This window comes from Castanea sativa, chromosome 5 (genome assembly GCF_040712315.1).
Source record: "Castanea sativa cultivar Marrone di Chiusa Pesio chromosome 5, ASM4071231v1".
Taxonomy (NCBI): Eukaryota; Viridiplantae; Streptophyta; class Magnoliopsida; order Fagales; family Fagaceae; genus Castanea; species Castanea sativa.
Genome location: NC_134017.1, coordinates 13,969,134 through 13,995,515, shown reverse-complemented (window position 1 = coordinate 13,995,515; position 26,382 = coordinate 13,969,134). Strand labels below are relative to the sequence as shown.

The 26,382-nt window shown below is 36.5% G+C and overlaps 1 protein-coding gene across 1 annotated transcript; it reads left to right on the top strand.

The window, feature by feature from the left end:
• Positions 1-6,846: 6,846 nt before the first annotated feature.
• On the top strand, positions 6,847-7,831 carry LOC142634787 (uncharacterized). The gene is made up of 2 exons (XM_075809049.1): positions 6,847-6,853; positions 6,969-7,831. The coding sequence occupies exons 1-2, from the start codon at positions 6,847-6,849 to the stop codon at positions 7,829-7,831; spliced, it is 870 nt and encodes a 289-aa protein (XP_075665164.1).
• Positions 7,832-26,382: the final 18,551 nt, after the last annotated feature.

The following is a 26,382-nucleotide window of genomic DNA, read 5'->3' as shown; positions in this document are numbered from 1 at the left end:
CATAGCTACAAAATTCTCTTGTCTTGTTTTTTTATTTTGTTCTAGTTTAGTGTCAAAATTGTCAAGTTAAGCAAACCATAAAAACTATAGAAAAGAAAGCAAAACCAAAATAGTGTTTATTTGAAGCAATTTACAACGTTACTTTTAGCACAGACTATCTTTATTGTGTATTGCTACAATTTACAATATGAGCACATAAAAAATAGTTTGTTGCTCCTGCATTAACTGTTGCCTATAGCAAAACACTTAGCTATTTTATCAAACAATTTGCGTGCATATAAATAAAAGGCAATTGTGTCCAAACCAAAATTACAAAGTAAAATTAAAGATATCAAAGTAAAATAGTAAAAATTTAAGAGACTGACAGAGGTTGTTTTTAGAGATTATATACCCACATTTTAGAGGAAGAATTACCTTACGATTCAATTTGGAATCTAAAGCATAGCTCCGAAAAGAAGATATAATGGTTGAAGCAAATTGGCATCAATGGAGCTAGAAAGGGTAGACATATCTAATGGGATTTGGGTTATTGTCCAAAGAACTATTACATTGATTTATTTTCCTCAGTGTCCAGCGAGCTCTAAGGGCTACAGATAATATATATATATATATATATATATATATATATATATATTGATTTAAAAAGAAATATATTAGTGCACATCAAATTCAAAGGGGAATTGAAGAGTTAAGAAAGAGAAAGAGGTGAATTTGATTTTGCTCAACAATAAGTAATGTGAATCTTTTCAATTTCTAAAAGGATGTTCGAATTTATTTTTCAAGTGTAGGTGATTTGGGAAGATTAAATGTAATAATTAGTCTAATAGAGCTCAAATAAAGCACCACATGGCAGGACCATACACTCTCCCGCATGAGGTCTCTGCTTTTATATATATATATATATATATTGATGATAAAAAAAATGATAATCTTCTTACTAATGCAATACTTTACAATTTTTTCAACAAAATTCACATAATAGCTCTTTGAGTCTGACTTTGCTCTGCTAATAGGGAAAAATATAATTCCTAAAATCAAAAGCAATCTACAAAAATCAGTAAAACCCAATTAAACGTATTTGTTTTAAGTATTTCTTCAACACTTTGAAGGGAATTGAGAAACCAAAGAAAAAAAAATCATAAGTATTGAAAAACTAAAGAAAATAGTAATCAATCATTAAACCAAAAAAATTAAAAACCAAGTTCAAAAGAATTTTTTTTTTTATAATAATAATTCTAAAGTCACCAATCTGTCGATCCACCAAAACTGACCTAATCCAACCCAATTCACTGGGTTTGGTTAGATTTTAAGAGTTAATAGGTTGGGTTGGATTGTAAAATTATTTATTTTTATTTTTTATTTTTTACGGTAGGTCGGGTTAGGTGCGAGTCAACAGATTCACAAATTCGCCTAACCCAACTCGACCCACCTATATTTAATATATATTGAAAAAATATATTATATAATTTTATTATTTACTCTTTTGTTAATCAATTGAGTTGGAATATCTAGAACTATATAATATCCTACTAATTACATAATAACAAAACTAGTTCATGTTTATTTTGTTTCTTAGCTAAGTTGATTTGAACTTTGAAGCACTAATAAAGTAATTTATGTTGGTTTGGTGCTGTACTCAGGTTTATCAGGTTATAAAATTGCTCTTATTTGGGTTGATACTATTCTAATGCTCAATTAAAAATTTAAAAAAAAAAACTATCCAATCCATGGGTCCAATGTGAGTCAAGTGAGTTGGGTTGGACTCTTGTGATGGGTTGGGTTATATTTTTTTTTTAACTTGACTGTGGTGAGTTGGATTGGAAAAGCCTCTTATCTTGACCCAACCCAACCCATGCACATTCCTAGTCCTCAACAACAAAATAAACCAATGACATTGGGTTCAAACCTTTTCTCACTGTATAACACCACTTACCATGCAACTAAAAGCTTTTAAGTGTGACTTTGCTTTAATAATAAAAAAATATATTCCCTAAGCCAAAATCAATCCGCAGAATTTAGTAAAACCCAATCATATGCATTCGGTCCAAGCATTTCTTCAAACACTTTGAAGGGAATCGAGAAAGAAAAACAAATCAATCATTAAATCAAAGAATAAAAAAAACACTAAGGTCATAAGAAATAGCATTGGTTTTATTTTTTGGGGCTTTAAAGTTCTCGACATCAAAATAAACCAATGCCATTGGGTTATAAAGACTTTTTATGTATCACTGTCGTTTCTTAAAGAAAGATCCTATAAAAATTAGAAATTGTCAACAACATTAAATAGAAGATACATATATTTCATCAAATAATGGTCAAAGTTGGAACATACTTTTGGGTCTAAGGATTTGTAATAAACATAGTAAAACCATGTGTAAAGTTGGATTTATTCAACTATGTGTTGGCTTTATTCCGTCTCAAATTTGCTTGTAATTTAGCATTTAGAAACCTGTATTTAGGTGGGAATAATGTTAGGACATATGTGAATCATGGTAGGAACATATGTCAATATAGAATTGGCTAATCATTTGACAAAACGCACTTTACTTGTAATTGGGTAGATCTAGGATGTGTTTAATGTTTCAAGGAACAAGAATTCAAGTTCAAGTGTTGAAGCCATGCAACTCTATCCAAGAATCAAGTGAAGAAGTGCTAGATTTTAAAGCTCGATAGCTAGTATCTATCAAGATTTAAAAGGCTGTTTAAACTCGATGCTCGACAACTGCTCGATAGATAAGGTATCTATCGAGATTTAAGAAAATCAGTTTTTCATATCTGATTTCACTTCAATCCGTGTATAAATGTTTGGGCTTTCTTTTCTCACAACCCTAAACATATATAAGGATTGTTTTAAGGGTCGTCACAACTGATGCACCTCAATTCAAACGTTTTTCACAATTATATTGTGAACTAGAGACATATGTCCTAGTTCATCTTTCTCTTCAAGAAGCTGCTGTGTTTGTACATTGTAGGGTTTTATAACTAAGGAGTTTCATGATCTTCATTATGTGGATGAACTGAAGAACTTTGCAGCCAACATCTTTCTCAAGTTAGTGTGTAAGCCACACACTGGGATCCGCACATCGAATTGGTTAGTCACATACTAGGAGCCATGCATTGAAAGGAGAGATTGTCACTAGAGAACAAGTCCAATTGGGTATTGGGGTAAGGGTTCAACTGTAGGTTGGTATAAGGTACTGGGATTCCTTTACTTGTAACTGCTTGTTGTGATAATAATAGATTCTCGGGAGTGATGACCTTAAAATCACTCGATGGGGTTTTTGCCGTGTACGTTTTTCCCATTTGTAAACAAATCACCGTGTCAATTTATTTTCCACTGCATATTAGCTTAGTTGGTGATTTGTTTGTGCTACCACGCTTATTGCATGCTAATTGAATTAATTAATTAATTTGACTAATTAATTGGTTAATTCATCACAATGGGTCAATACATTCTTGGCCTATCAAGTGGTATCAGAGTAGACACACTCTGATTAGGGTTAATCTTTGCTATGTGATCTATTGACCCTTGCTGTCACGGCTGCAACCAGCTTGAAAAAATCTTCGTTTTCAAATACATCTTGTTTTTCTAATCTCTATTTGTTTGAGTATATTCGAAAATACAAGTCTAAAAGTTATTTGAATTCTATCATGATGATCATTGGAAAAAATCTTAGCTTGACAAAGAAGAAATTAGACTGTCACAAAATGAAATTGTGCAGAGGAGTTCGTCTAAGAAGAGTGAAAGTTAAAAGCTTTGTTCATAAATGGCAAATGAGAGAAAAGACCATTCCTATTGTTTGTGGTACTAAGCACAAAGTGTGATTCATGATGAAGTCCACATTTAAGGTTATGGACACGTGTTTGTGGTACCTTGACAACGGCTGCTCAAGACACATGACTGGAGACCGATCTCTCTTTAAGGTTTTCGAGTCTAAGAAAGGTGCTAATGTCACTTTTGGTGATAGGAGCAAATCACAAATTAAAGGAAACAGAATCATCTCACTACCTGGACTGCCAGACATTGCAAATGTGCTATATGTAGAAGGTCTGAGAGTGAACCTATTAAGCATAAGTCAAATTTGTGATCAAGACTTTATGGTGCTATTCTTAAAGGGAAAATGTCTTGTGTTGGATGAGTCTGGAAATAAACTCATAAGTGGTATTCGCACTCTAGACAATTGTTATGGTTTAGTCCTTGATGTTAATATTGTGTGCAATAGTATTTGATTGCCAAACGAAGATCTGTTGCATTAAAGGATGGGACATGCTAGTTACAAACATCTTTCAATTGTATCTAAGTATGAATCAATTTTAGGGATGCCTAAGCTTAGTAGAGTAAACAATGTGGTGTGTGGACCATGTCAGCTTAGGATATAGATGAAAGATAAACATCTAGGCACGCAGACATTCGCTACATCTAGACCGTTGGAGCTACTACATCTATATCTCATGGGTCCAACCAGAACTGAGTTTCTTAGTGGAAAGAGATACATCATAGTTATGGTAGAAGACTTCACTAGGTTAACTTGGGTCATCATTCTACGATCTAAGTCCAGTACTCCTAAGCACATTGAAGCCTTATGCACAAGATTGCAGAATGAGAAGAGCTTGAAGACTGATTGAATTCGAAGTGATCACGGTAAAGAATTTGAGAACACTTACATGGAGTCCTTCTGCACTAGGTCAAGTATATCTTGGGCATTCTCTGCTCCTATTACTCCTCAGTAGAATGGTGTAGTAGAAAGAAAGAACAGGGTTATTCAGGAGATGGCTAGAGCCATGCTGCACAACAAGGATGTGGCTAGAAACTTGTAGGGAGAAGCCGTCAACATTGCACGTCATACGGTTAACAGGGTGTATTTCAGATTGCAAAATGAGAAGATTGCAGAATGAGAAGAGCTTGAAGATTGATAAAATTAGAAATGATCATGGTAAAGAATTCGAGAACTCTTACATGGAGTCCTTTTGCACTAGGTCAAGTATATCTCAAGAATTCTCTGCTCCTATTACTCCTTAGCAGAATGGTGTAGTAGAAAGAAAGAACATGGTTATTCAGGAGATGGCTAGAGCTATGCTGCACAACAAGGATGTGACTAGAAACTTATGGGGAGAAGCCGTCAACACTGCATGTTATACGGTTAACAGGGTGTTTTTCAAATTCCAGAATGAGAAGAGCTTGAAGATTGATCGAATTGGAAGTGATCACGGTAAAGAATTCGAGAACTCTTACATGGAGTCCTTCTGCACTAGGTCAAGTATATCTTAGGAATTCTCTGCTCATATTACTTCTCAGTAGAATGGTGTAGTAGAAAGAAAGAACATGGTTATTCAGGAGATGGCTAGAGCTATGTTGCACAACAAGGATGTGGCTAGAAACTTGTGGGGAGAAGCCGTCAACACTACATGTCGTACGGTTAATAGGGTGTGTTTCAGATTGCAGAATGAGAAGAGCTTGAAGATTGATCAAATTCGAAGTGATCACGGTAAAGAATTCGAGAACTCTTACATGGAGTCCTTCTGCACTAGGTCAAGTATATCTTAGGAATTCTCTGCTCATATTACTTCTCAGTAGAATGGTGTAGTAGAAAGAAAGAACAGAGTTATTCAGGAGATGGCTAGAGCTATGCTGCACAACAAGGATGTGGCTAGAAACTTGTGGGGAGAAGCCGTCAACACTACATGTCGTACGGTTAATAGGGTGTGTTTCAGATTGCAGAATGAGAAGAGCTTGAAGATTGATCGAATTCGAAGTGATCACGGTAAAGAATTCGAGAACTCTTACATGGAGTCCTTCTACACTAGGTCAAGTATATCTCAGGAATTCTCTGCTCCTATTACTCCTCAGCAGAATGGTGTAGTAGAAAGAAAGAACATAGTTATTTAGGAGATGGCTAGAGCCATGCTGCACAACAAGGATGTGACTAGAAACTTATGGGGAGAAGCCGTCAACACTGCATGTTATACGGTTAACAGGGTGTTTTTCAGATTGCAGAATGAGAAGAGCTTGAAGATTGATCGAATTCGAAGTGATCATGGTGAAGAATTTGAGAACTCTTACATGGAGTCCTTCTGCACTAGGTCAAGTATATCTTAGGAATTCTCTGCTCCTATTACTCCTCAGCAGAATGGTGTAGTAGAAAGAAAGAACATAGTTATTCAAGAGATGGCTAGAGCCATGCTGCACAACAAGGATGTGACTAGAAACTTATGGGAAGAAGCCGTCAACATTGCATGTTATACGGATAACAGGGTGTTTTTTAGATTGCAGAATGAGAAGAGCTTGAAGATTGATCGAATTGGAAGTGATCACGGTAAAGAATTCGAGAACTCTTACATGGAGTCCTTCTGCACTAGGTCAAGTATATCTCAGGAATTCTCTGCTCATATTACTTCTCAACAGAATGGTGTAGTAGAAAGAAAGAATAGAATTATTCAGGAGATGGCTAGAGCCATGCTGCACAACAAGGATATGGCTAGAAACTTATGGGGAGAAGCTGTCAACACTACATGTCATACTGTTAACAGGGTGTATTTTAGATTGCAGAATGAGAAGAGCTTGAACATTGGTCGAATTCGAAGTGATCACGATAAAGAATGCGAGAACTCTTACATGGAGTCCTTCTACACTAGGTCAAGTATATCTCAGGAATTCTCTGCTCCTATTACTTTTCAGCAAAATGGTGTAGTAGAAAGAAAGAACAGGGTTATTCAGGAGATGGCTTGAGCCATGCTGCACAACAAGGATGTGGCTAGAAACTTATAGGGAGAAGCCGTCAACACTGCAAGTCATACGGTTAACGGGGTGTATTTCAGACTTGGTACCAAAAAGACTCCATCTAAGCTATGGAAGGTAAGGAAACCAAATGTTAAGTATTTCAGAATCTTTGGAAGTACTTGTTTCATTCTCAAGGATAGAGAAAATGTGGGAAAGTTTGACTCTCAAAGCAATGAATGAATATTTCTAGGATACTCCTCTACAAGCAAGGCTTATTGGGTATACAACAAAAGAACCAAGAAAGTAATGGAAACTATGAATGTTGTTATCGATGAATCTTCAGAGTCCGGTTCTGGGAAACTTAATGAGGAAATCCCAAAAGAAATTCTTCCTCCCGAGCCCAAGGATGTTCAAGAAATTGCTAATCAAGAGGCCGCATCTCCAAGTACTCCCAGTACATCAAGTGTTAAAGAAGGTTCAGACACACCTACTTCACCTGATTCTGAATCCCATGAAGAGAAAGGACCTTCCTCCGGGATTAAATTGAATCATCCTCTTGAAGTTATTGTGGGAAACATGCATGAACTTACACTAAAGAAACGTACAGTTGATAAATGTGTTGCTAACTTTGTGTCACATTCTTGTTATTTGTCGCAGGTTAAACCCACCAAGGTTGAAGAAGTACTTCCAAATGAAAGCTGGGTTGAGGCTATGCATGATGAACTGCTTCAATTTCAAAGGAATGATGTCTGGACTTTAGTACCTAGACCGGAAGGTGAGCACATCATTGGCACAAAGTGGATATTCCACAATAAGACCGATGAGGAGGGTAATGTGATCCACAACAAAGCTCATCTTGTGGCTCAAGGATACTCTCAAATGGAAAGAGTAGACTATGATGAGACATTTGCTCCAATAGCTTGTATGGAGTCCATCAGAATTCTTCTCTCCTTAACATGTCACTTGAAGTTCAAGCTTTACCGAATGGACGCAAAGACTGCTTTCTTAAATGGGTTTCTTAAGGAAGATTTTTATGTGGCTCAACCAAAGGATTCATTGATCCACACTTTTTGGATCATGTGTTGTACCTCAAGAAGGCACTTTATGGTTTAAAGCAAGCCCCCAGAGTTTGGTGTCACATGGGTTCACAAGAGGAAAAGCTGATCAAACTCTCTTCATCAAAAGGGAAGACGACGGGTTGATAGTTGCTTAAGTCTATGTTGATGATATCATCTTTGGGTCGACCAAGGATGAACTCACTCATAGTTTCTCAAAACTCATGCAAGCCGAGTTCAAGATGAGCATGATTGGAGAGTTGACTCACTTCCTTGGTTTGCAAATCCCTCAACAAGAGTCAGGTATATTCCTATCTCAATCTGAATATGCTAAAAATCTTGTGAAAAAGTTTGGTTTGGAATCTGCTAGTTCTGTTAGAATTCCTATGAGCCCAAATGTTAAACTCACTGTTGATTTGTTGAGTAAAAGTGTTCATTCATCTCTTTATAGAAGCGTGATAGGTAGTCTTCTTTAACTTATTTCTAGTTTACCTTATTGCTAGTAGAATTGACATTAGTTACAATGTGGAAGTGTGTGCTAGATATCAGGCTAATCCCAAAGAGTCTCATATGATTGCTTTAAAAAGAATCATAAAGTATGTCAAAACCACTATCGACTTCGGTGTATGGTACAACAAGAACACAAATGATATCTTAGCTGGGTATTCTGACGCTGACTGGGCTGGGAATGCTGATGATAGAAAGAGTACATCGAGGGGTTGTTTTTATGTGGGTAATAATCTTGTCTCCTAGATGAGAAAAAAGAAGAATTCCATCTCATTATCTACTACAGAGGCCGAGTACGTCGCTGCCAGTAGCTGTTGCACCCAACTGCTATGGATGCAAAAACTCCTCCTTGAATACCGTATTTGTCAAGAGTGTCTTACCATCTACTGTGATAATACCAGTGCCATCAACATCTCTAAGAATCCAGTTCAACATTCTCGAACTAAACATATAGAGATTCGATATCACTTCATTCAGGAGCTTGTCAAAGATGGTACTCTCACTCTTGAGTTCATTCACACTGACGATCAGAAGGCTGATTTGTTTACCAAACCTCTTGATAGCAAATGGTTTGAATTCCTTCGCCAAAACATTGGTGTTATCTCCATGGATTGATCTCTTCTTCTCCTCTTCCTTCCTCATGCATTTGCATCTAGTTTTATGCATTGCTTTGTTTAACATGTTTTTGGTTGTCTATTTTCAATTTTGTTTTATTTTGTTTTTCAAAAAAAAAAAAATGAAAAACCACAAAAATACATAAACAATGTGTATTTTGTGTACATTGGTATTTGTGTACCTTAGATGGCCATTGAAACAAAGTTTTCTAAACTTTGTATCTTTTGTAGCTTAGATAAGCATTTCTATGCAGAACTAAGCAAGTCAACTTTGTGGCTTGTGTTTGTGATGAGTAAGATTAAGTAATCTCTTGTACTTAACACTCGTATCGCTCTTTTTGATGGGAAGGACTAAAAAATCTTAAGAGAAATGCATAAATAACCATCTCACCACTGTTGCCCGCTAATCATGAAATGACATTTGTATTCTTCAGCATAACAAAAGTGCAATGTCAAAAGCTTAACATCATTGGGTATTTCTTTTTTCTCTCTTATATGTCCATGTATGGTTTGCTTAAAAGAAAATGTGCAAAGAAAAATAAAAGCAAAAAGAATCAAAATGCTATATATATAATTGCAAGTGTGCCTTTTAGGAGATATGAGAGTTATAAGATGTACCTCGAAGGTGATAATCCCCATCAAACAGTTATGATTGTGTGTGAGTTAAAGTGATTTTCTCATATCTCAAATTGTCATAACATGTAGACACTTATGCAATCTTGCAATGTTTTTCACACACAACACGCAATATTCTTTGCTACTCTTGATACATGTGCAAGTACAATGTGATTTAGCCATCATAAGGAATAAATGTGTTAATGTATACTCAATAAACTGTCTTGACATGTTTTTGAAATATAAAATTGGTTACACTTGTATAGTGTGTGTGTGTATGTGTATGTGTGTGTGTGTGTGTGTGTGTGTTTTGGATCTAAATGCTTGACATTTTTCTTGATGAAAGATGTTTTTGAGAGCTTAAATGTTATTTGGATCTTTGGTTGAGTAGTATGTTTAATTGCATTCATGTCTGTATTTTTCTCTTCTTTGAAAAACTGTTTTAAGTAATCTCGACAGCTACTGGACAGCTCTCGACAGCTAGGCTATCTATCGAGCCTCTTGAGCTTTTTTTCTCGATAGCTATTATCACAATCTCGATCCACCGAGATTCTTGAGATTCAATCTCAATAGCTGCTCGACAGCTTCTCGATCCATCGAGGAAGTTTTTGTATGCTCGACAGATGCTCGATAGCTTCTCGATCCATCGAGGTAAAATTGCTGTGGACACCTCGCGATAGCTTCTCGATAGCTGCTCGATAGTTTTATCTTGCTTTTTAATTCTCGACAACTCTCAACACCTCTCAATCCATCGAGAAACTGGGATTTCTATATAAAGGGTCAGTGTAATTTCCTTTTCACTTTTCTCGATCTCTCTCGATCCTTTCTAACTTCTCACCTTCCCATACATTTCTCTCTCACTCCAAACTTCATTCCCAAGTGATTTTTGGCCTAGATCAAGATTTTCTTTTTGGGTAAGGGTTCTTAATCCTTCATTCTTCATGCATTTCACGCATTACACCTAGGTTTTTGGGTTTTTGAAGAATTTTTGGGCTTTTTCAAAATTGATGAAGTTTTGGTGAAATTTTTGGGATGGGTTTTGTGTAAATGATCCTAAATGCTCATGCATTGCATCACATTAGCATTTTTAACAATGTTCATGCATTTTAGATGTGTGATTACTATGTTAAAATATTTTGTGTTGGTAGGATTGGATTGGGCTGAGCCCATGATGTTTTTACTATTGCATGTCACATGTTTATGCATTATTTCAAGCATACAAACCAATTTTGTTTCTATCATATTGATATTAAACTGTTTGGTGCTTTTTTGCATCTCTCTCTCTCTCCCTCTTTCTAAAGTTAGTTTGCTCTATGGCACCTAAATGCAAATCTACTCCGTCCCGGAACCCTCTTCGTTCTGGGGCATCTTCTTCTTCTTCCCCCTCTAATCCTACTCCTTCTCACGTCCAGTTTTGTGACAAAAAAGCCTGTAAGGTCTTTTCGGAGAACTTCTCACGATGAGGCATTCATTCAGAACGCTAAGTCGTTCTACCAGATTTTTCTGATATTAACCTTCCCACTGTCATCTACAGTTGAGGGAGTCACTATGTGGCATCCCGATCACTTGTCCCTTTGTGATCATACTGGAGTTTTACTCCAATATGCACGAATTTGATTATTTAGTACCTCATTTTGTCACTCGTGTTCGAGATATGCATATTGTAGTCATTTCAGATATTGTATCCGAGGTGCCACATGTTCCTAGGGTAGCGCATCCTGGCTGCGATTGTTTGAGGACTGTGTCCAAAGAAAAACTCTCGTCTCTTTTCTGTGAGTCACCTTCATCTTTGGGTGATCGTCAAAACACCCATCGCTCGGTCCATTTTCTCACTATAACTCTATCATAGAGCCTCGAGCTCGATTTTTATTATCCCTCCTTGAGAGGCTTACTATAAATTTTCCCTCTCATTTCATTCTTTTCCTCATAAATGTCTATAGGGATACGGTGACCCGTGATAAGCTTATTTTTCCTTCAGCTATCACGTGGACTCTTCACCATTTTTCTGTCTCCTATCTAGAGTTTACACACTTTTTTGGTTATGTGTGCCATAGATTGTTATCATCAGCCGGAGCGAGGCCCAGCTTCGACCGAAGTGGTTGTGGACAGAGACAGCGACTCCTCCAGCTTCTTCCGCTCCTTCCACATATGCACCTTTTTCATCGGCAGGTGGTGTGACCCTCAAGGCAGTCATGGCGCAGCTGCAGCTGCAGCACATGGATGCTCGCCTTGACACACTCAATGATAAGTTATGTCAAGTGAACACCTGTGTTGGCCGTATTGCTCAACGGTAGGCTCACCTTAGTGGCTTCGTGGAGTCTCCCTCTCCCTCTCCTTCTCCAGAAGCATCTGAGGACGAGGATGATGATGACTTCGACGACAGTGATGATAATGAGGATGAGGATGCTAGCTCGCCCAATGATGATAAGATGACTGCTTGATTTACTTACCCTTTGTCATTCGTCACAAAAGGGGGAGTAGTTTTGGGATAAGAGTAGTCATGTATTTAGGGGGAGAGTTAACATATGAGATTTTTTGTCAGGGGGAGTGTTTTTCTTTTTAAGGGATGTAGTGAGTGCTAGGCCAAAACGTATTAACCCCTTGTGATGGACTAAGTTGATTAATTAGCCAAGTTTATTAATTAATCAAATTAACATTCAAATGCGTGGTAACACAAACAAATCACCAATAAACTAAAATGCAACGGAAAATAAATTGACACGGTGATTTGTTTACGAATGGGGAAAAGCTCCAAGGTAAAAACCCCACCGGGTGATTTTAAGGTCACCACTCCCGAGAATCTGCTATTATCACAACAAGCGGTAATAAGTAAATGAATCCCAGTACCTTATACCAACCTACAGTTGAACCCTTACCCCAATACCCAATTGGACTTGTTCCGTAGTGACAATCTCTCCATTTTCAATGCACGGCTCCCAGTACGTGACTAACCAATTGCACGGGTCCCAGTACGCGACTTCAATCACCAACTTGAGAAAGATGTTGGCTGTAAAGTTCTTCAGTTCATTCTTACAATGAAGAACAAGAAGATGCTTAATTACAAAACCTTACGGTGCAAAGACACAACAGCTTCTTCACAAAGAGATGAACTAGGGCAAACTTTGTCTTCGGTCACAAATTGCTTGAATAGACTTTGCTCAATGCTTGTACAACTTGTGCTTACTTTGACGGCCCTTAAAATAATCCTTTTATATGTCTAGGGTTATAAGAAAAGAAGGCCCAAAGACATATCCATGGATTAGAATCAAATAGTACTGAAAAACTGTTTTTCTTAAATCTCGATAGCTAGAGATGTTGAGGTGCTGTTGAGTAGTTGTCGAGCCACGGGGCTAGAACAGCTTCTTAAAGCTCGATAGATGCAGTTGTCGAGCTTTAATGAAGAGCACTTCTCAGCTTGTTTCTTGGACAGACTTGCATGGTTTTAACACTTGATTTTGAAACCTTGTTTCTTGAAGTATCAAAAACATCCTAGATCCACCCAATTACAAGTAAAGTGCGTTTTGTCAAAGGATTAGCCAATTACATAAAAAAAAATGACATCTGTTCTTATCAAGTGAATCACATATGTCCTAACAATCTCCCCCTTTGGCAATCTGTGACAAAACCACAACAAACAAATGAACATATGAGAGAAGTCATAAATCACTTAACTCATACTCACTTGTTGAGTACAATAAAATTTATCCTAACATAAACTCTTGAAAAATTTTGCAAGAAGAGAGTTCATGGCATGGAAGACTTTGACAACCTGTATTTCTGAAACACTTTAAACAAAATGCATCAAGGCATCTTTGTGTGAAGCAAAAATAATAGATTGCATACAAAATAAAGAAACGTGTGTATAAAGAAAGAAAATAAACAACACATGTAGAGGTAGGTGAATAAAACATACATCATTATATATATATATATATATATATATATATATATATATATATATATATATATACCACTTGATAAACATCATGTACGTAAAAATGATCACAAGACCTAGGTACAAGAACAATGTATCTCTAACAAGAAAGAAAAGAAAAGATACATGTAATCCTTACTACATCCCTCAAAAACAAACTCTCCCCCAGACAAAAATCTCCTAACTCTTATATCCAAAACTACTCCCCTTTTTTTTTTCACAAGTGACAAAGGGTTAGAGTGTCAAGTAGACATCTCGTCAGAACTGGAAAAGCTAGCATCTCCATCCTCATCATCATCATCGTCGAAACCATCATCAGGTGTCTTGAATGCCTCGGGAGGAGGAGAGGGAGACTCCACAAAGCCACCAAGGCGAGCCTGCCGTCTAGCAATGCGGCCAACACGGGTGTTCACCTGATACAACTCTGTAGAAAGTGTATCAAGACGAGCATCCATGCGTTGAAGCTGCGCCATGATCGCATCCAAAGTCACACCTCCCAATGAAGAAAAGGGAGTGGAGGTAGAAGGAGCCGAAGGAGTGGGAGGAGCTGTTGAACCGGACCACCTCACATGAAACTGCGCCTCGCTCCGTTTAATGGTAGCGTAGTCAATGGCACACATAAAGGAGAAGTGGTCAAAAGAGGGAAAAGGAATAGAGAAGTGGCGTAAGATCTGTGTGATAGTAGAAGGAAAGACGAGCTTATCATGGGTAGCCGTATCTCTATAAACATCTATGATAGAAAGGATAAAGTGAGAAGGAAAATCAATGGAAAGATCCTTATGAAGGGACAACAAAAACCGAGCACGAGGCCCTGTGATAGAGTTGTAGTGAAAGAGAGGATGCAATACAAATGTCATCACCATGTTCAAGAATCTAGGACCTTTAGCAAAAGGTCGACATGATGTAGACTGATGCTTACCCCAATCAGCTGGGCGCTTACAGAAAGCAGAGATCATCTCGTCTTTGGACACAGTCCATTGACGCTCACAACCGAGGTAGTCAAGATGCGCAACCCGCGAAACATGAAGCACATCTAATACCAACTCCAGTGTGACTACTAGCGCGTACCTCGAATGCGAGTATGAAAGAGAGGTACTGAAGTATCAGTTCCATGTATGTTGGAGTAGAACTCCTGAATGAGCACGAAAGGACATGTGACCGGGACGTCACACAGTGACTCCCATTCCCGTTTGTGAATGACATCGGGAAGGTCAGTGTCAGTGAAATCCGACAAAACAACTTGGCATTTCAAATGAACACCTCATTTAGAGAAGTTCTCTGAGAAGTCCTTTTGGACTTTCTCATCACGGAACCTAAAAGAGGAGGGAGTGGGATCAAAATATGAAGATGCCCTAGAATGCAGAGGGTTCTGGACAGGAGCAAACTTACGTTTTGGTGCCATTGACGAACTAACGTAAACTAGAGAGAGAGGGGGAAGAAAGAAACACCCAGAAAAGTTCCAACACAGTTCAAATATAGCAAGTATATTGAAAGGAAAGAACATATGCATGAACATGTGACCTGGCAAAAAAAATCATAGGCTCTGCCTAATCCAATCCTACCAGCACACAATCAAATTGCACACATCTAAATGCATGAACATGTGCATAATAATACAGTTATTATGCTTATGAGATGAAATGAATGAGATTTGAAACTTATCAAGGCAAAAACCCAGCCTAAATTTTCACAAAAACTCAACACCTTTGAAAAACCCCAAGAATTTTCCAAAAACTCAAAAACCTAGGTTTCAAAACATGAAATGCATGTAGAATGAAAGATAAAAAGCTTACCAAGAGATGAAAAACTTGAAAAAGCTTGAAGAAACCTTGAGGAGAGTATATGAGTGAGAGGAAGTGAAAAAGGGAGGTGAGAAAACGAAGCTATCGAGAGAGAGATTGAGAGAAATGAAGTTCGGATCGTACAGAACCAATTTATAGAACCTTAGTAAAGCTCGACAGATAAAGGTGTCGAGAGGTGTTAAGACAGGTGTCGAGAAAAAGTGCGTCAACTGATGAAGCTGTCGAGAAGGTGTCGAGGAACCAAACATCAGACACATAAGGGAAGCTTAATCGAACCACTAGGTGTCGATAAGTTATCGAGAGGTCAGGAGGTTTCTCGATCAATCCAAAAGTTATCGAGAAGCTATCGAAAGGTTAGGAGGTTTCTCGATCTATCTAGAAGCTATTGAGAGGTGTTGAGGTTGCGATAAGATGTAACTGAAGAGCTCGACAGACAAGCCAGGTGTCGAGAGGTGTCGAGAAGGCTCAAAAATAGTTTTTCAAAAGAGGAGAAAAACAAAGATATGGATGCAATCAAACATGCAACTCAGCCAATGATCCAACCAACATTTTAACCTCTTAAAAACATCTCTAAAACAATCAAAGAGTTAAGAATATAGCTCCCAAAACACACACACACACACACACACACACACACACACACACACTAAACAAGTCTAACCAATTTTATATTTCAAAAACAAGTTAAGACAATTTAGTAAGCATACATCAATACATGTAAACCTTGTGATGGCCAAATCACATTGTACTTGCACATGTATCAAGAGTAACAAAGAATATTGCGTGTTATGTGTGAAAAACATTGCAAGATTACATAAGTGTCTCAATGCTATGACGATTTGAGATATGAGAAAATCACTTTAACTCACACACAATCATAACTGTTTGATGGGTACTATGACCTTTAAGGTACATCCTCTAACTCCCACATTTCCTAGAAAACACGCTTGCAATCATATTTAAAGCATTTTGTTCTTTTTGCTTTTATTTCTTTGCATATTTTCTTTTATTAAGCAAAGCATGCATGAATATACAAGAGAGAGAAAAGAAATACTCAATTATGTTAAGTTATTGACATTGCACTTTTGCTATGCCGAAGCATACCGATGTCATTGACATTGCACTTTTGCTATGCTGTAGCATACAGATGTTATATCATGATTGGCGGGTAACAGTGGTGAGATGATTATTAATGCCTTTCTCTTAGAATTTTCTAGTTCTTCTCGTCAAAAAAAGTGATACGAGTGTTAAGTACAAGAGATCACTTAACCTTACTCATCACAGACAAAAGAGCCACAAAGCTCACTTGCTTAGTTGTGCATAAGAATGTTCATCTAAGCTACAATCGATACAAAGTTTAGAGAACTTTGTTTCAATGGCCATTTTAAGGTTCACAAGAACTGATGTACACAAACACACACTGTTTTTGTATTTTTCTGAATTGTTTAATTTATTTTTGAATTAAAATAGAATAACTAAAACTGAAAAACTAATAACCAAAAACATGCAAGACAAAACAAAGCAATGCATAAAAACTAGACTGACTCAAAATATTAAAGCAAAACACACAAGTAATGCAAAAACAAAGAAAATACAGATGAAGAGAGAGAAAAAGTGATTAAATCACTTGGAACCCTTTTCCTTCCACACCTTGGAAGAACCTTTTCTTTTTGCAAACCCTTGAGCCGATGGTGAGGGGGAAGAATTGATACCATTTAGGTTTGAAAAAAACATGAGGGCTTTGAGAAGATCACCAAGAGGAGCAAACGATGACAGAAATTGATTCTGGTTTCCTGATGCCAACATGTTGTTGCTATTTTGAGTGGCTAACCACTTATAGCAATTTGGTCAAGTATGACCAGCTGCTCCACAGTGATGACAGAGATGCTGCTTCTTTTGTTTAGGCCATTTAGAGTTAGCTTTCTTAGCCTTAGGGTTTTTAAAATCCTTCTTATCTTGCTTAGTGGGTGCTCCTAAGATAGATGTACCTTTGTCTATGTTCTCACTAACTAATTCAGTTTTAACATTGGTGTTCTCAATTTCAACATTATTGCTAGGAGGAACAAAGACAGTAGTACTAGCAAAAGCAATATTAGAGGAAGAGAAATCATACCTTAAACCTGTTTGATCTGAAGCAGATATTTGAAAGCTGAGCATCTCATCGAGCTTAGCACTTGAAGTCCTTTCTAGCTGAGCTCTAATTTGGAATAGTTTTGCCTCAAGCTTCTTAGTCTTCTCAGCCAAGAAGTTATTTTCAAACCTTAATGCTCCAATAGTTTGATTTGCTTCATCAAACTTTGTGGAAAGATCTTCACGTTCAAGCTCCACATCACTCAACTTTTTGGTGGCCAATCTATACAACTTCTCATGCTTTTCTGAGACCTTGTATAACTTAGTATAGGCCGTGTGAATGTCATCTTGATCATCCATCTTCTCAAACTTGGTTTCCACCAATTCCTCTCCTTCATCCACATTTTCAACAATCCCTTTAGTAGGATTAACGGTGGCAGTGAAGGCATTCAAGATTCCGTCATCCTCATTGTCGGAATCATCTTCAAGCTCGGTATCTCTTAGCGTAACAACTAGTGCCTTGCTTTTCCCTATCATCTTGAGATATGTTGGGCACTCCTGTTTCATGTGTCCGAAGCCTTGGCACCTAAAGCACTTAGGTCCTGTAGGAACAGTGTACTGACCGCCATCCCTAGCATCCTTCTTCCCTTTGTCTTGACCCTTAAACTGAGAAGAACTTGATTGCCTATAGTCCTTGTTAAAGCCTTTCCCATTGGCATTCTTCATGAACTTCTTGAATTTCTTGGTGATGTAGGACTTCATCTTAGAATCTTCATCGTCTGAAGACTCTTCTGTCTCACTACTCTTGGCCTTCAGTGTCATATTCTTGCTCTTGCTCGTCTTTCCGATTCTAGACATACCCAACTCATAGGTCTGTAGATTTCCAACCAGCTTTGTCAAAAGAATTTTATCAATATCCTTTGATTCCTCAATCGCGGTGATCTTGGCATGGAATCTTTCGGAAGAGATCTGAGCACTTTTCTCACAATCTTGGGTTCTGGGATAGTTTCTCCTAGATTAAAGGCAGTGTTCACTATGTCTTTGAGTTTTGAATAGAACTCATCAAACGACTCATCCTCCTTCATTTTTATCTCTTCGAAGCTTGTAGTGAGCCTTTCAAGTTTCGAATCCTTGACAGCCTTTGTACCCTTATAGGTTGTCTGGAGGATGGTCTATGCTTCATTTGCAGTTTCAGTGGAGGATATCTTCTTGAATTCCTCATTTGCGACTGCACTGAATAACGTATTCAATGCCCTGCTGTTGAAATTTGCTGCCTTGATCTTTGCCTCATCCCAATCAGCCAGCGCTTCCTTTGGCTTGGTCTAGCCAATCTCTACAACTTACCACACTTTCTCATCTAGAGACTGCAAAAAAGCTCTCATGCGTACTTTCCAGTATGCATAGTTAGTCCCATTAAATAAAAGAGGGATAATAGGAGATTATCCTTCATCCATGAAAAACAGGGGTCAATGGATCACACACAAGGATTAAACCCTAATTAGAGTGTGCTTGCTCTGATACCACTTAATAGGCCAAAATGTATTTACCATTTGAGATGGATTAAGTTGATTAATTATCCAAGTTTATTAATTAATCAAATTAGCATGCGAATGTGTGGTAGCACAAACAAATCACCAATAAACTAAAGTGTAGCGAAAAATAAATTGACACGGTGATTTATTTACGAATAGGGAAAACTTCCAAGGCAAAAACCTCACCGGGTGATTTTAAGGTCACCACTCCCGAGAATCCACTATTATCACAACAAGCGGTTACAAGTAAAGGAATCCTAGTACCTTATATCAACCTACAGTTGAACCCTTATCCCAATGCCCAATTGGACTTGTTCTGTAGTGACAATCTCTCCCTTTTCAATGCACAGTTCCCAATACATGACTAACCAATTGTGCAGATCCCAGTATGCGACTTCAATCACTAACTTGAGAAAGATGTTGGCTGTAAAGTTCTTCAATTTATCCTCACAATGAAGAACAAGAAGATGCTTGGTTACAAAACCCTACGGTGCAAAGACACAACAACTTCTTCATAAAGAGATGAACTAGGGCAAACTTTGTCTCCGGTCACAAATTGCTTGAACAGACTTTGCTCAATACTTGTGCAACTTGTGCTTACTTTGACGGCCCTTAAAATAATCCTTTTATATGTCTAGGGTTATGAGAAAAAAAGGCCCAAAGACATATCCACGGATTAGAATCAAAATAGTACTGAAAAACTATTTTTCTTAAATCTCGACAGCTAGAGGTGTTGAGGTGCTGTCGAGCAGCTGTTGAGCCACGGGGCAGGAATAGCTTCTTAAAGCTCGATAGATGCAGTTGTCGAGCCAGCTGTCGAGTTTTAATGAAGAGCACTTCTCAGTTTGTTTCTTGGGTAGACTTGGATGCCTTTAACACTTGATCTTGAAACCTTATTTCTTGAAGTATCAAAAACATCCTAGATCTACCCAATTACAAGTAAAGTGCGTTTTGTCAAAGGATTAACCAATTACATAAAAGAATGACATATGTTCTTATCAAGTGAATCACATATGTACTAACAGTGAGGATTTATGTTTTTTTTTTCTTCTCTTATAGATACATTGTTCTTAGTTTGTGATAGCAAACCTTGTATTTACTTTGAGTTATATATATAATGAGCTTGTTATTACAGTTCTTTCACCTATCTTTACATGTGTTGTTTCTTTTCTCTCTTTATGCACATACTTCTTATATATTGTTTGCAATCTTTTATTTCTGTTTCACACTAAGATGCAGTGATGAGTTTTGTTTAAAGTGCTTTAGAAATACAGGTTGTCAAAGTCTTTTTGCCATAAACTCTCTTCTTGCAAAGTTTTTTAAGAGTTTGTGTTAGGATAGATTTTATTGTATTTAACAAGTGAGTATGAGTTGAGTGATTTATGACTTCTCTCATCTGTTCATTTTTTTGTTGTGGTTTTGGCATGGATTGCCAAATGGGGAGATTGTTAGGACATATGTGAATCATGCTAGGAACATATGTCAATACAGAATTGGCTAATCCTTCAACAAAACGTACTTTACTTGTAGTTGGGTAGATCTAGGATGTGTTTGATGCTTCAAGGAACAAGGGTTCAAGTTCAGATGTTAAAGCCATGCAAGTCTGTCTGAGAATCAAGTGCAGAAGTGCTGGATTTTAAAGCTCGACAACTAGTATCTATCAAGGTTTAAAAGGCTGTTTAAGCCTGCTGCTCGATAGCTGCTCGATAGATAAGGTATCTATTGAGATTTAAGAAAATTAGTTTTTTAGATCTTATTTCACTCCAATCCATGTATAGATGTTTGGGCTTTTTTTTCTCACAACCCTAAACATATATAAAGATTGTTTCAAGGGCCATCACAACTGATGCACCTCAATGCAAGAGTTTTTTACAAGCATATTGTGAACTAGAGACATATGCCCTAGTTCATCTTTCTTTTCAAGAAGCTATTGTGTTTGTACACCGTAGGGGTTTGTAACCAAGGAGTTTCGTGATCTTTATCGTGTGGATGAATTGAAGAACTTTGCAGCCAACATCTTTCTCAAGTTGGTGTGTAAGCCGCATACTGGGATCCGCGCATCGAATTGGTTAGTCACGTACTGGGAGCCGTGCATTGAAAGGAGAGATTGTCATTACAAAACAAGTCCAATTGGGTATTGGGATAAGGGTTCAACTGTAGGTTGGTATAAGGTACTGAGATTCCTTTACTTGTAACTACTTGTTGTGATAATAGTGGATTCTCGCGAGTGGTGACCTTAAAATCACCCGGTAGGCTTTTTGCCATGTAGGTTTTCTCCATTCGTAAACAAATCATCGTGTCAATTTATTTTCCGCTGCATATTAACTTAGTTGGTGATCTGTTTATGCTACCATGCTTATTGCATGCTAATTGAATTAATTAATTAACCTAGCTAATTAATTGGTTAATTCATCATAAGAGGTCAATACATTCTTGGCCTATCGAATAATGTAAGGGTTGTGTGAGAAAGTGCGAAGATTTGATCAAGTGCGTGCATCAAGAGGCAACTCGCGACTGGATCTTGTAACTAATTTGCGAGTGGTGACTTGCCAAAATGTAGCACACGTGTGAAGCATGTAGGAAGTTGAAGGGCCAGGACAGCTAGATCACTATAGGACAAAAAGTACAATCTGATCAGTCTAGTAACTGGTGACTGGAACTCGCGACTCATCCCAGTCACGAAGTGAGTCGCTAGTGCACCCTGTTTTGTTGAAAGCTAACTTTTCACATTCCATCTCATATCCTACTATAAATACCCTTATACCCACAAAATGGAGAGAGCTTCTAGAGAGAATTTTGAGAGAAAACCCTAGAGAAAAACAAGATTAATTCATCTACAATCTTATACATTTGATTTTCCAAATTCCTCTACTCTCACCCTCTCCATTGTCATACTCATGAAAGGATTATAAACCAAATCTTTACCTCACCCAATTCAGAGCAGTAAGAAGGTTCTTGGTGTTTGGGAAGCAGTTCAAGAGAGAATCAATTCATATTGGTTGATACAATGGGCTAATTGCAGGATCTAGTAAACTAGAGAAGACAAGGTTAGACATTACCCTGTTGGAACAAGAAGCTTGGAGGGCTTAGGTGCATCAGGTAGATTGAGTTTGGAGGGCCTATTGCTATTCATGTATCCCAACTGATTTTCTAGTAGATCATTTACCGCTTGGAAGGTGGTGGAGAAGTTTTTCGCTGAGTTCTTCGGTTTTCTCTTCGATAACACGTGCCGGTATTATCTTGTGTTTGCTTCTCTCTATCCCTTACTCTCTGTTTTTAATTACTGCTGAGTTATGATTGAAATATGGCTTAGAGTAGTTTGCATATTTGGATATTGCTTAGATTTCATATTCTACATATACATTGTTTGAATATAAGCTTGTATTGGATAATTTGTATTTGGGGGTTTAAACATTCACAAGTGTTTTACACACTAAGCGAGTTTTCACCATGCTTTGAAATTTGCCAACTCATTATCAGCATCTTTTGCAATATTAATAAAAGAAAAGAAAATCCACATGGATCATGCTTCAAGCAATTATAAATATGAATCTCAAACCCACATATAGTATACTACTCAAAACCTGACATTTATCAAAATTAATCATCTACCATGGTAAATTGAAGAAGGCATAGAGTATAGTATATACAAATTATTTTTGACACAATTATAGCAAGACATCTTTTGTAGCATTGAGATCCCAAATAGAAAAGATACCTAAATTTAATCTAGAAAAATATTAAAATTGAAATTCATTATAAAAATTTAGAAATATGCTCATGTTATATGTTTAGTATGTTGAGAAAAGGTTTTATAAGTATAGACTATTTTAGCTAATATTTTTGATCAACCAAATTGTTGAATCTAAACTTAAGCAACTGTTGATTAATTACTTGTTTGGAATGTAGGGGTTAATTTTATAATTTAGGACAACATTTCTAGTTTCTCCCCTTTCTTTCAATTTTTTTTGGCGTAAATGCACTTTTGGTCCCTACATTTTTAGGTCATTTCTATTTTGGTTCCTACATTTTCATTTCACTACTTTTAGTCCCTAAATCAATTAACGCGTTCCATTTTGGTCCTTACCATTACTCACTTAACAGAAATTGCTGATGTGGCAAACGACGTCCATTGTTGGCGCATTAAATGCTGACGTGGCCAATAAAATGATTTTAAAAATGCCACGTCAGCTTATAAATTAAAAAAAAATTATTTATTTATTTTAACTAAATAAAAAAATTAAAAATAGATTGTTTAAAAAAGAAATTAAATTAAAAAAAATTCTTTACATTATGTTCTTCCCAAACATCCTGAGTTCTTCTTCAAAATCAAGAACATGCCAACATGAAACATGCAAAATCAAAGAGCACAGATCTACCAAATACAAAGATTTCTTTTTTTAAAATTCAAAAATTCAAAACACAGAGAGCACAAACCCAAACCCAACCCTCAATCTTTAGCAAACCCAAAACATCACATGAAAAATCAAACCCTCCATACAAACAAACATCAAACCCACAAAACTCAAATCATCCTTTTTCAGATCTAGGGGTAGAGGAAAGGAATCGGGCTCCCGATCCTTTTCAAACCCACAAAACTCAAATCATCATCCTTTTTCAGATCTAGGGGTAGAGGAAAGGAATCGAGCTCCCGATCCTTTTCAAACCCACAAAACTCAAATCATCCTTTTTCAGATCAGAGACGGAATCATCATAGGGTGGTGGAGGCCACGGCGAATTGAAGTGCGAAATCCTGTTGTGGAGTTGTTCTTAGCTCCCGATCCTCGGGGCAAGAATTTCTCCAGGGAGCTCAAGGCGTCTATGGTTTCTCCGTCCTCGGTGATTGCATTCAACAGAAGCAACGAAAGTGAAGAGGTGATTGAGTTGAGTTTTGAAGCGACTATGTCTTCCACGTCTGTGATTGGGTTTGAGGAGGAGAGAGATAAGTTAGGTAGCTCGGGTGGGTTAGAGTTAGAGTTTTCGACTGGGTCTAGTGAATTGTCCGATGTAGCTAATAGTTTGAGGAAGAACTCATGATGATTGGGAAGAATATAACGTAAAGAATTTTTTTTAAAATTTAATTAATTTAATTTCTTTTTTAAACAATCCGTTTTTTATTTTTTTATAGTTAAAATTAATAAATAATTTTTTTTTAATTTATAAGCTGACGTGGCATTTTTAATATTATTTTATTAGCTACGTCAGTATTTAATGTGCCAACAGTGGATGCTGTTTGCCACATCAACAATTTCTGTTAAGTGAGTAACGGTAAGGATCAAAATAGAACGCGTTAATTGATTTAGGGACTAAAAGTGGTGAAATGAAAATGTAGGGACCAAAATAGAAATGACTCCAAAATATAGAGACCAAAAGTGTATTTACGCCTTTTTTTTTTCTTGAAAGAAAACTGGGAACTTTATTGGAAAAAAAAAAAACTAATCATTGTTGACCAAAAGAACATCATAAAGGTGGGAAGGAACATCTTTTATCCACACCGATAAACCTCTATCATGTCTTGTATGCTTAACTAGGTTGTGAGCTATAGAATTACCAAGTCTACGAGTATAAAATAAAAAAATAATAATAAATAAAAGAAAGAAAAGAAGAAGAAGAAGAAGAAGAAGAAATACTACTAAATGATGCAAACCTTAAATGACATATTGCTTTTTTTTTTTTGGATGTATTTATTTGGTACTCTCAAATAATATACATTTTAATCTATCAAATATAAATATAACTTTTGTATTTTATCAAACCCCATACTCAAGATTATCAAAATCGGGATCCTACGTAGGATCGTGGGAGGTAGGTAGGATCTTATATTGTAGGATTGAATCGTAAATCGTAAGATCTTACATTATTTGAGAAAAAAACAAAAAATACACATTGGTATATTAAATAATCTCATAAATTATATATTTATTAATATAATTACCATACATCACTACATCCATTTGTAAGCATCATTTAAATAGACCAAAAACCTCAAAATGTGACACTCTATTAGAATATTTTTTTTATTTGGGTACAACTAACACTCTCTCTATATTAGAGTAGAAAAACTTGGTCTATTGGGATTTTATTTTTCATTTAAGTCTAATTAAGTCTGCTGTCAAGTTTAAGAAGATTACAAGAAATCAAGGTTGTTTGGGATTGTTAGAATCATACGATCCTACCTATCCTGAACAATCGCAAAGATCCTTGAAAGATCCGAATCGTTTTGGGCAGGTGAGATCGTAAAATCGTAGGATTGTAGGATCTAGATCGGGATTTTGACAACTATGCCCATACTCCACTGTGTAGCCTTTACTTAATCAGTATATGGTAGCTGGTAGGTAAGTGAAAAGAGTGGAGAAACTTTCAACTCAACCAAAACTGGTGGTTTGAAATGTTGAGTCAACACCTCTTTTTTTCTTTTGTTTTTTTTTTTTTCCTTAAATTTTATGGAATGTAATTTTTTTTTAAATTACGAAACAGAGAGAAATATAGCTTGGTGGGATGATATGGGATGTGTCTGGATATATTTTCAACTTGCCAGTCTCTAAAAAGGATTGATCACTTGTTGTATTGCATAAATGAACGAGCTCTATATTTGCATCTTCTAAAAAAAAATTTCAACACCAACCAATAATATATGGAATCATGGATGGTTTTAATATCTATTTAAAAAAAAAAAAAACAAAAGATATTGAGCTGAATTACCCACAAAAAAAAAATATATAATATTGTCATATTTTTCATTTTAGTTTTATAATAATATTGTACCCCGCCCATCACGCTGGTTACATTCAGTTCCAATCCAACTATAGAAACTGACCGACCTACATGCTCAAACGACAAATTTAGGCTACAAAGTTCTTGAAAATAATTTTTTTATTTTTTTTTAAGAGGACTATAAAAACGAAATAGTAATTGGTCAACCAACAGCAAGTTGATTATCTTTGTTTTATACTGGCAATTGGGCACCGACATTATACAATCACATAATGACATAAAATATACTCGTCTAGCAGCATAAATTGACTGGAAGAATTTGATAGCTACCTTACCTACAATTATTTTATGATACCTAGCGGATGTTTTTGATGCTTATCTTGGCCTTCTTGATCTTCTTTCCTTAACAGATAGAGTAGCTAATGAAGCAAAATTACAAGTGAGAAATTCTCCAAAAATTAAAAATTAAAAAATGTAGTACGCAGTTGCTATATATGGATCTCACATGTTGTGAGAGATCTAATGAGATTGTCACGTGAGAAACCTTGTTATGTGATAGAGCTCTAAACAACCATGGGGCTATGTTTAAGTTAAAAAAAAAATGTTAATTTCTAATTTTACTAAAAATAAGGGAATAACTTACGTTTAAGTTTATTTTCATTTAAAATCTGGCCATTTATTCATATCAAATTAACCTTTTCTTTTTGTTTACTTGGGAGAGACTAGAGAGAGGCTCAAAATCAAAATCTTCTTCATACGAGAAAACTCGAGAATACTGTTGACATTTTTAAATTAAACCGTACACTTTATCAAGTCAAACA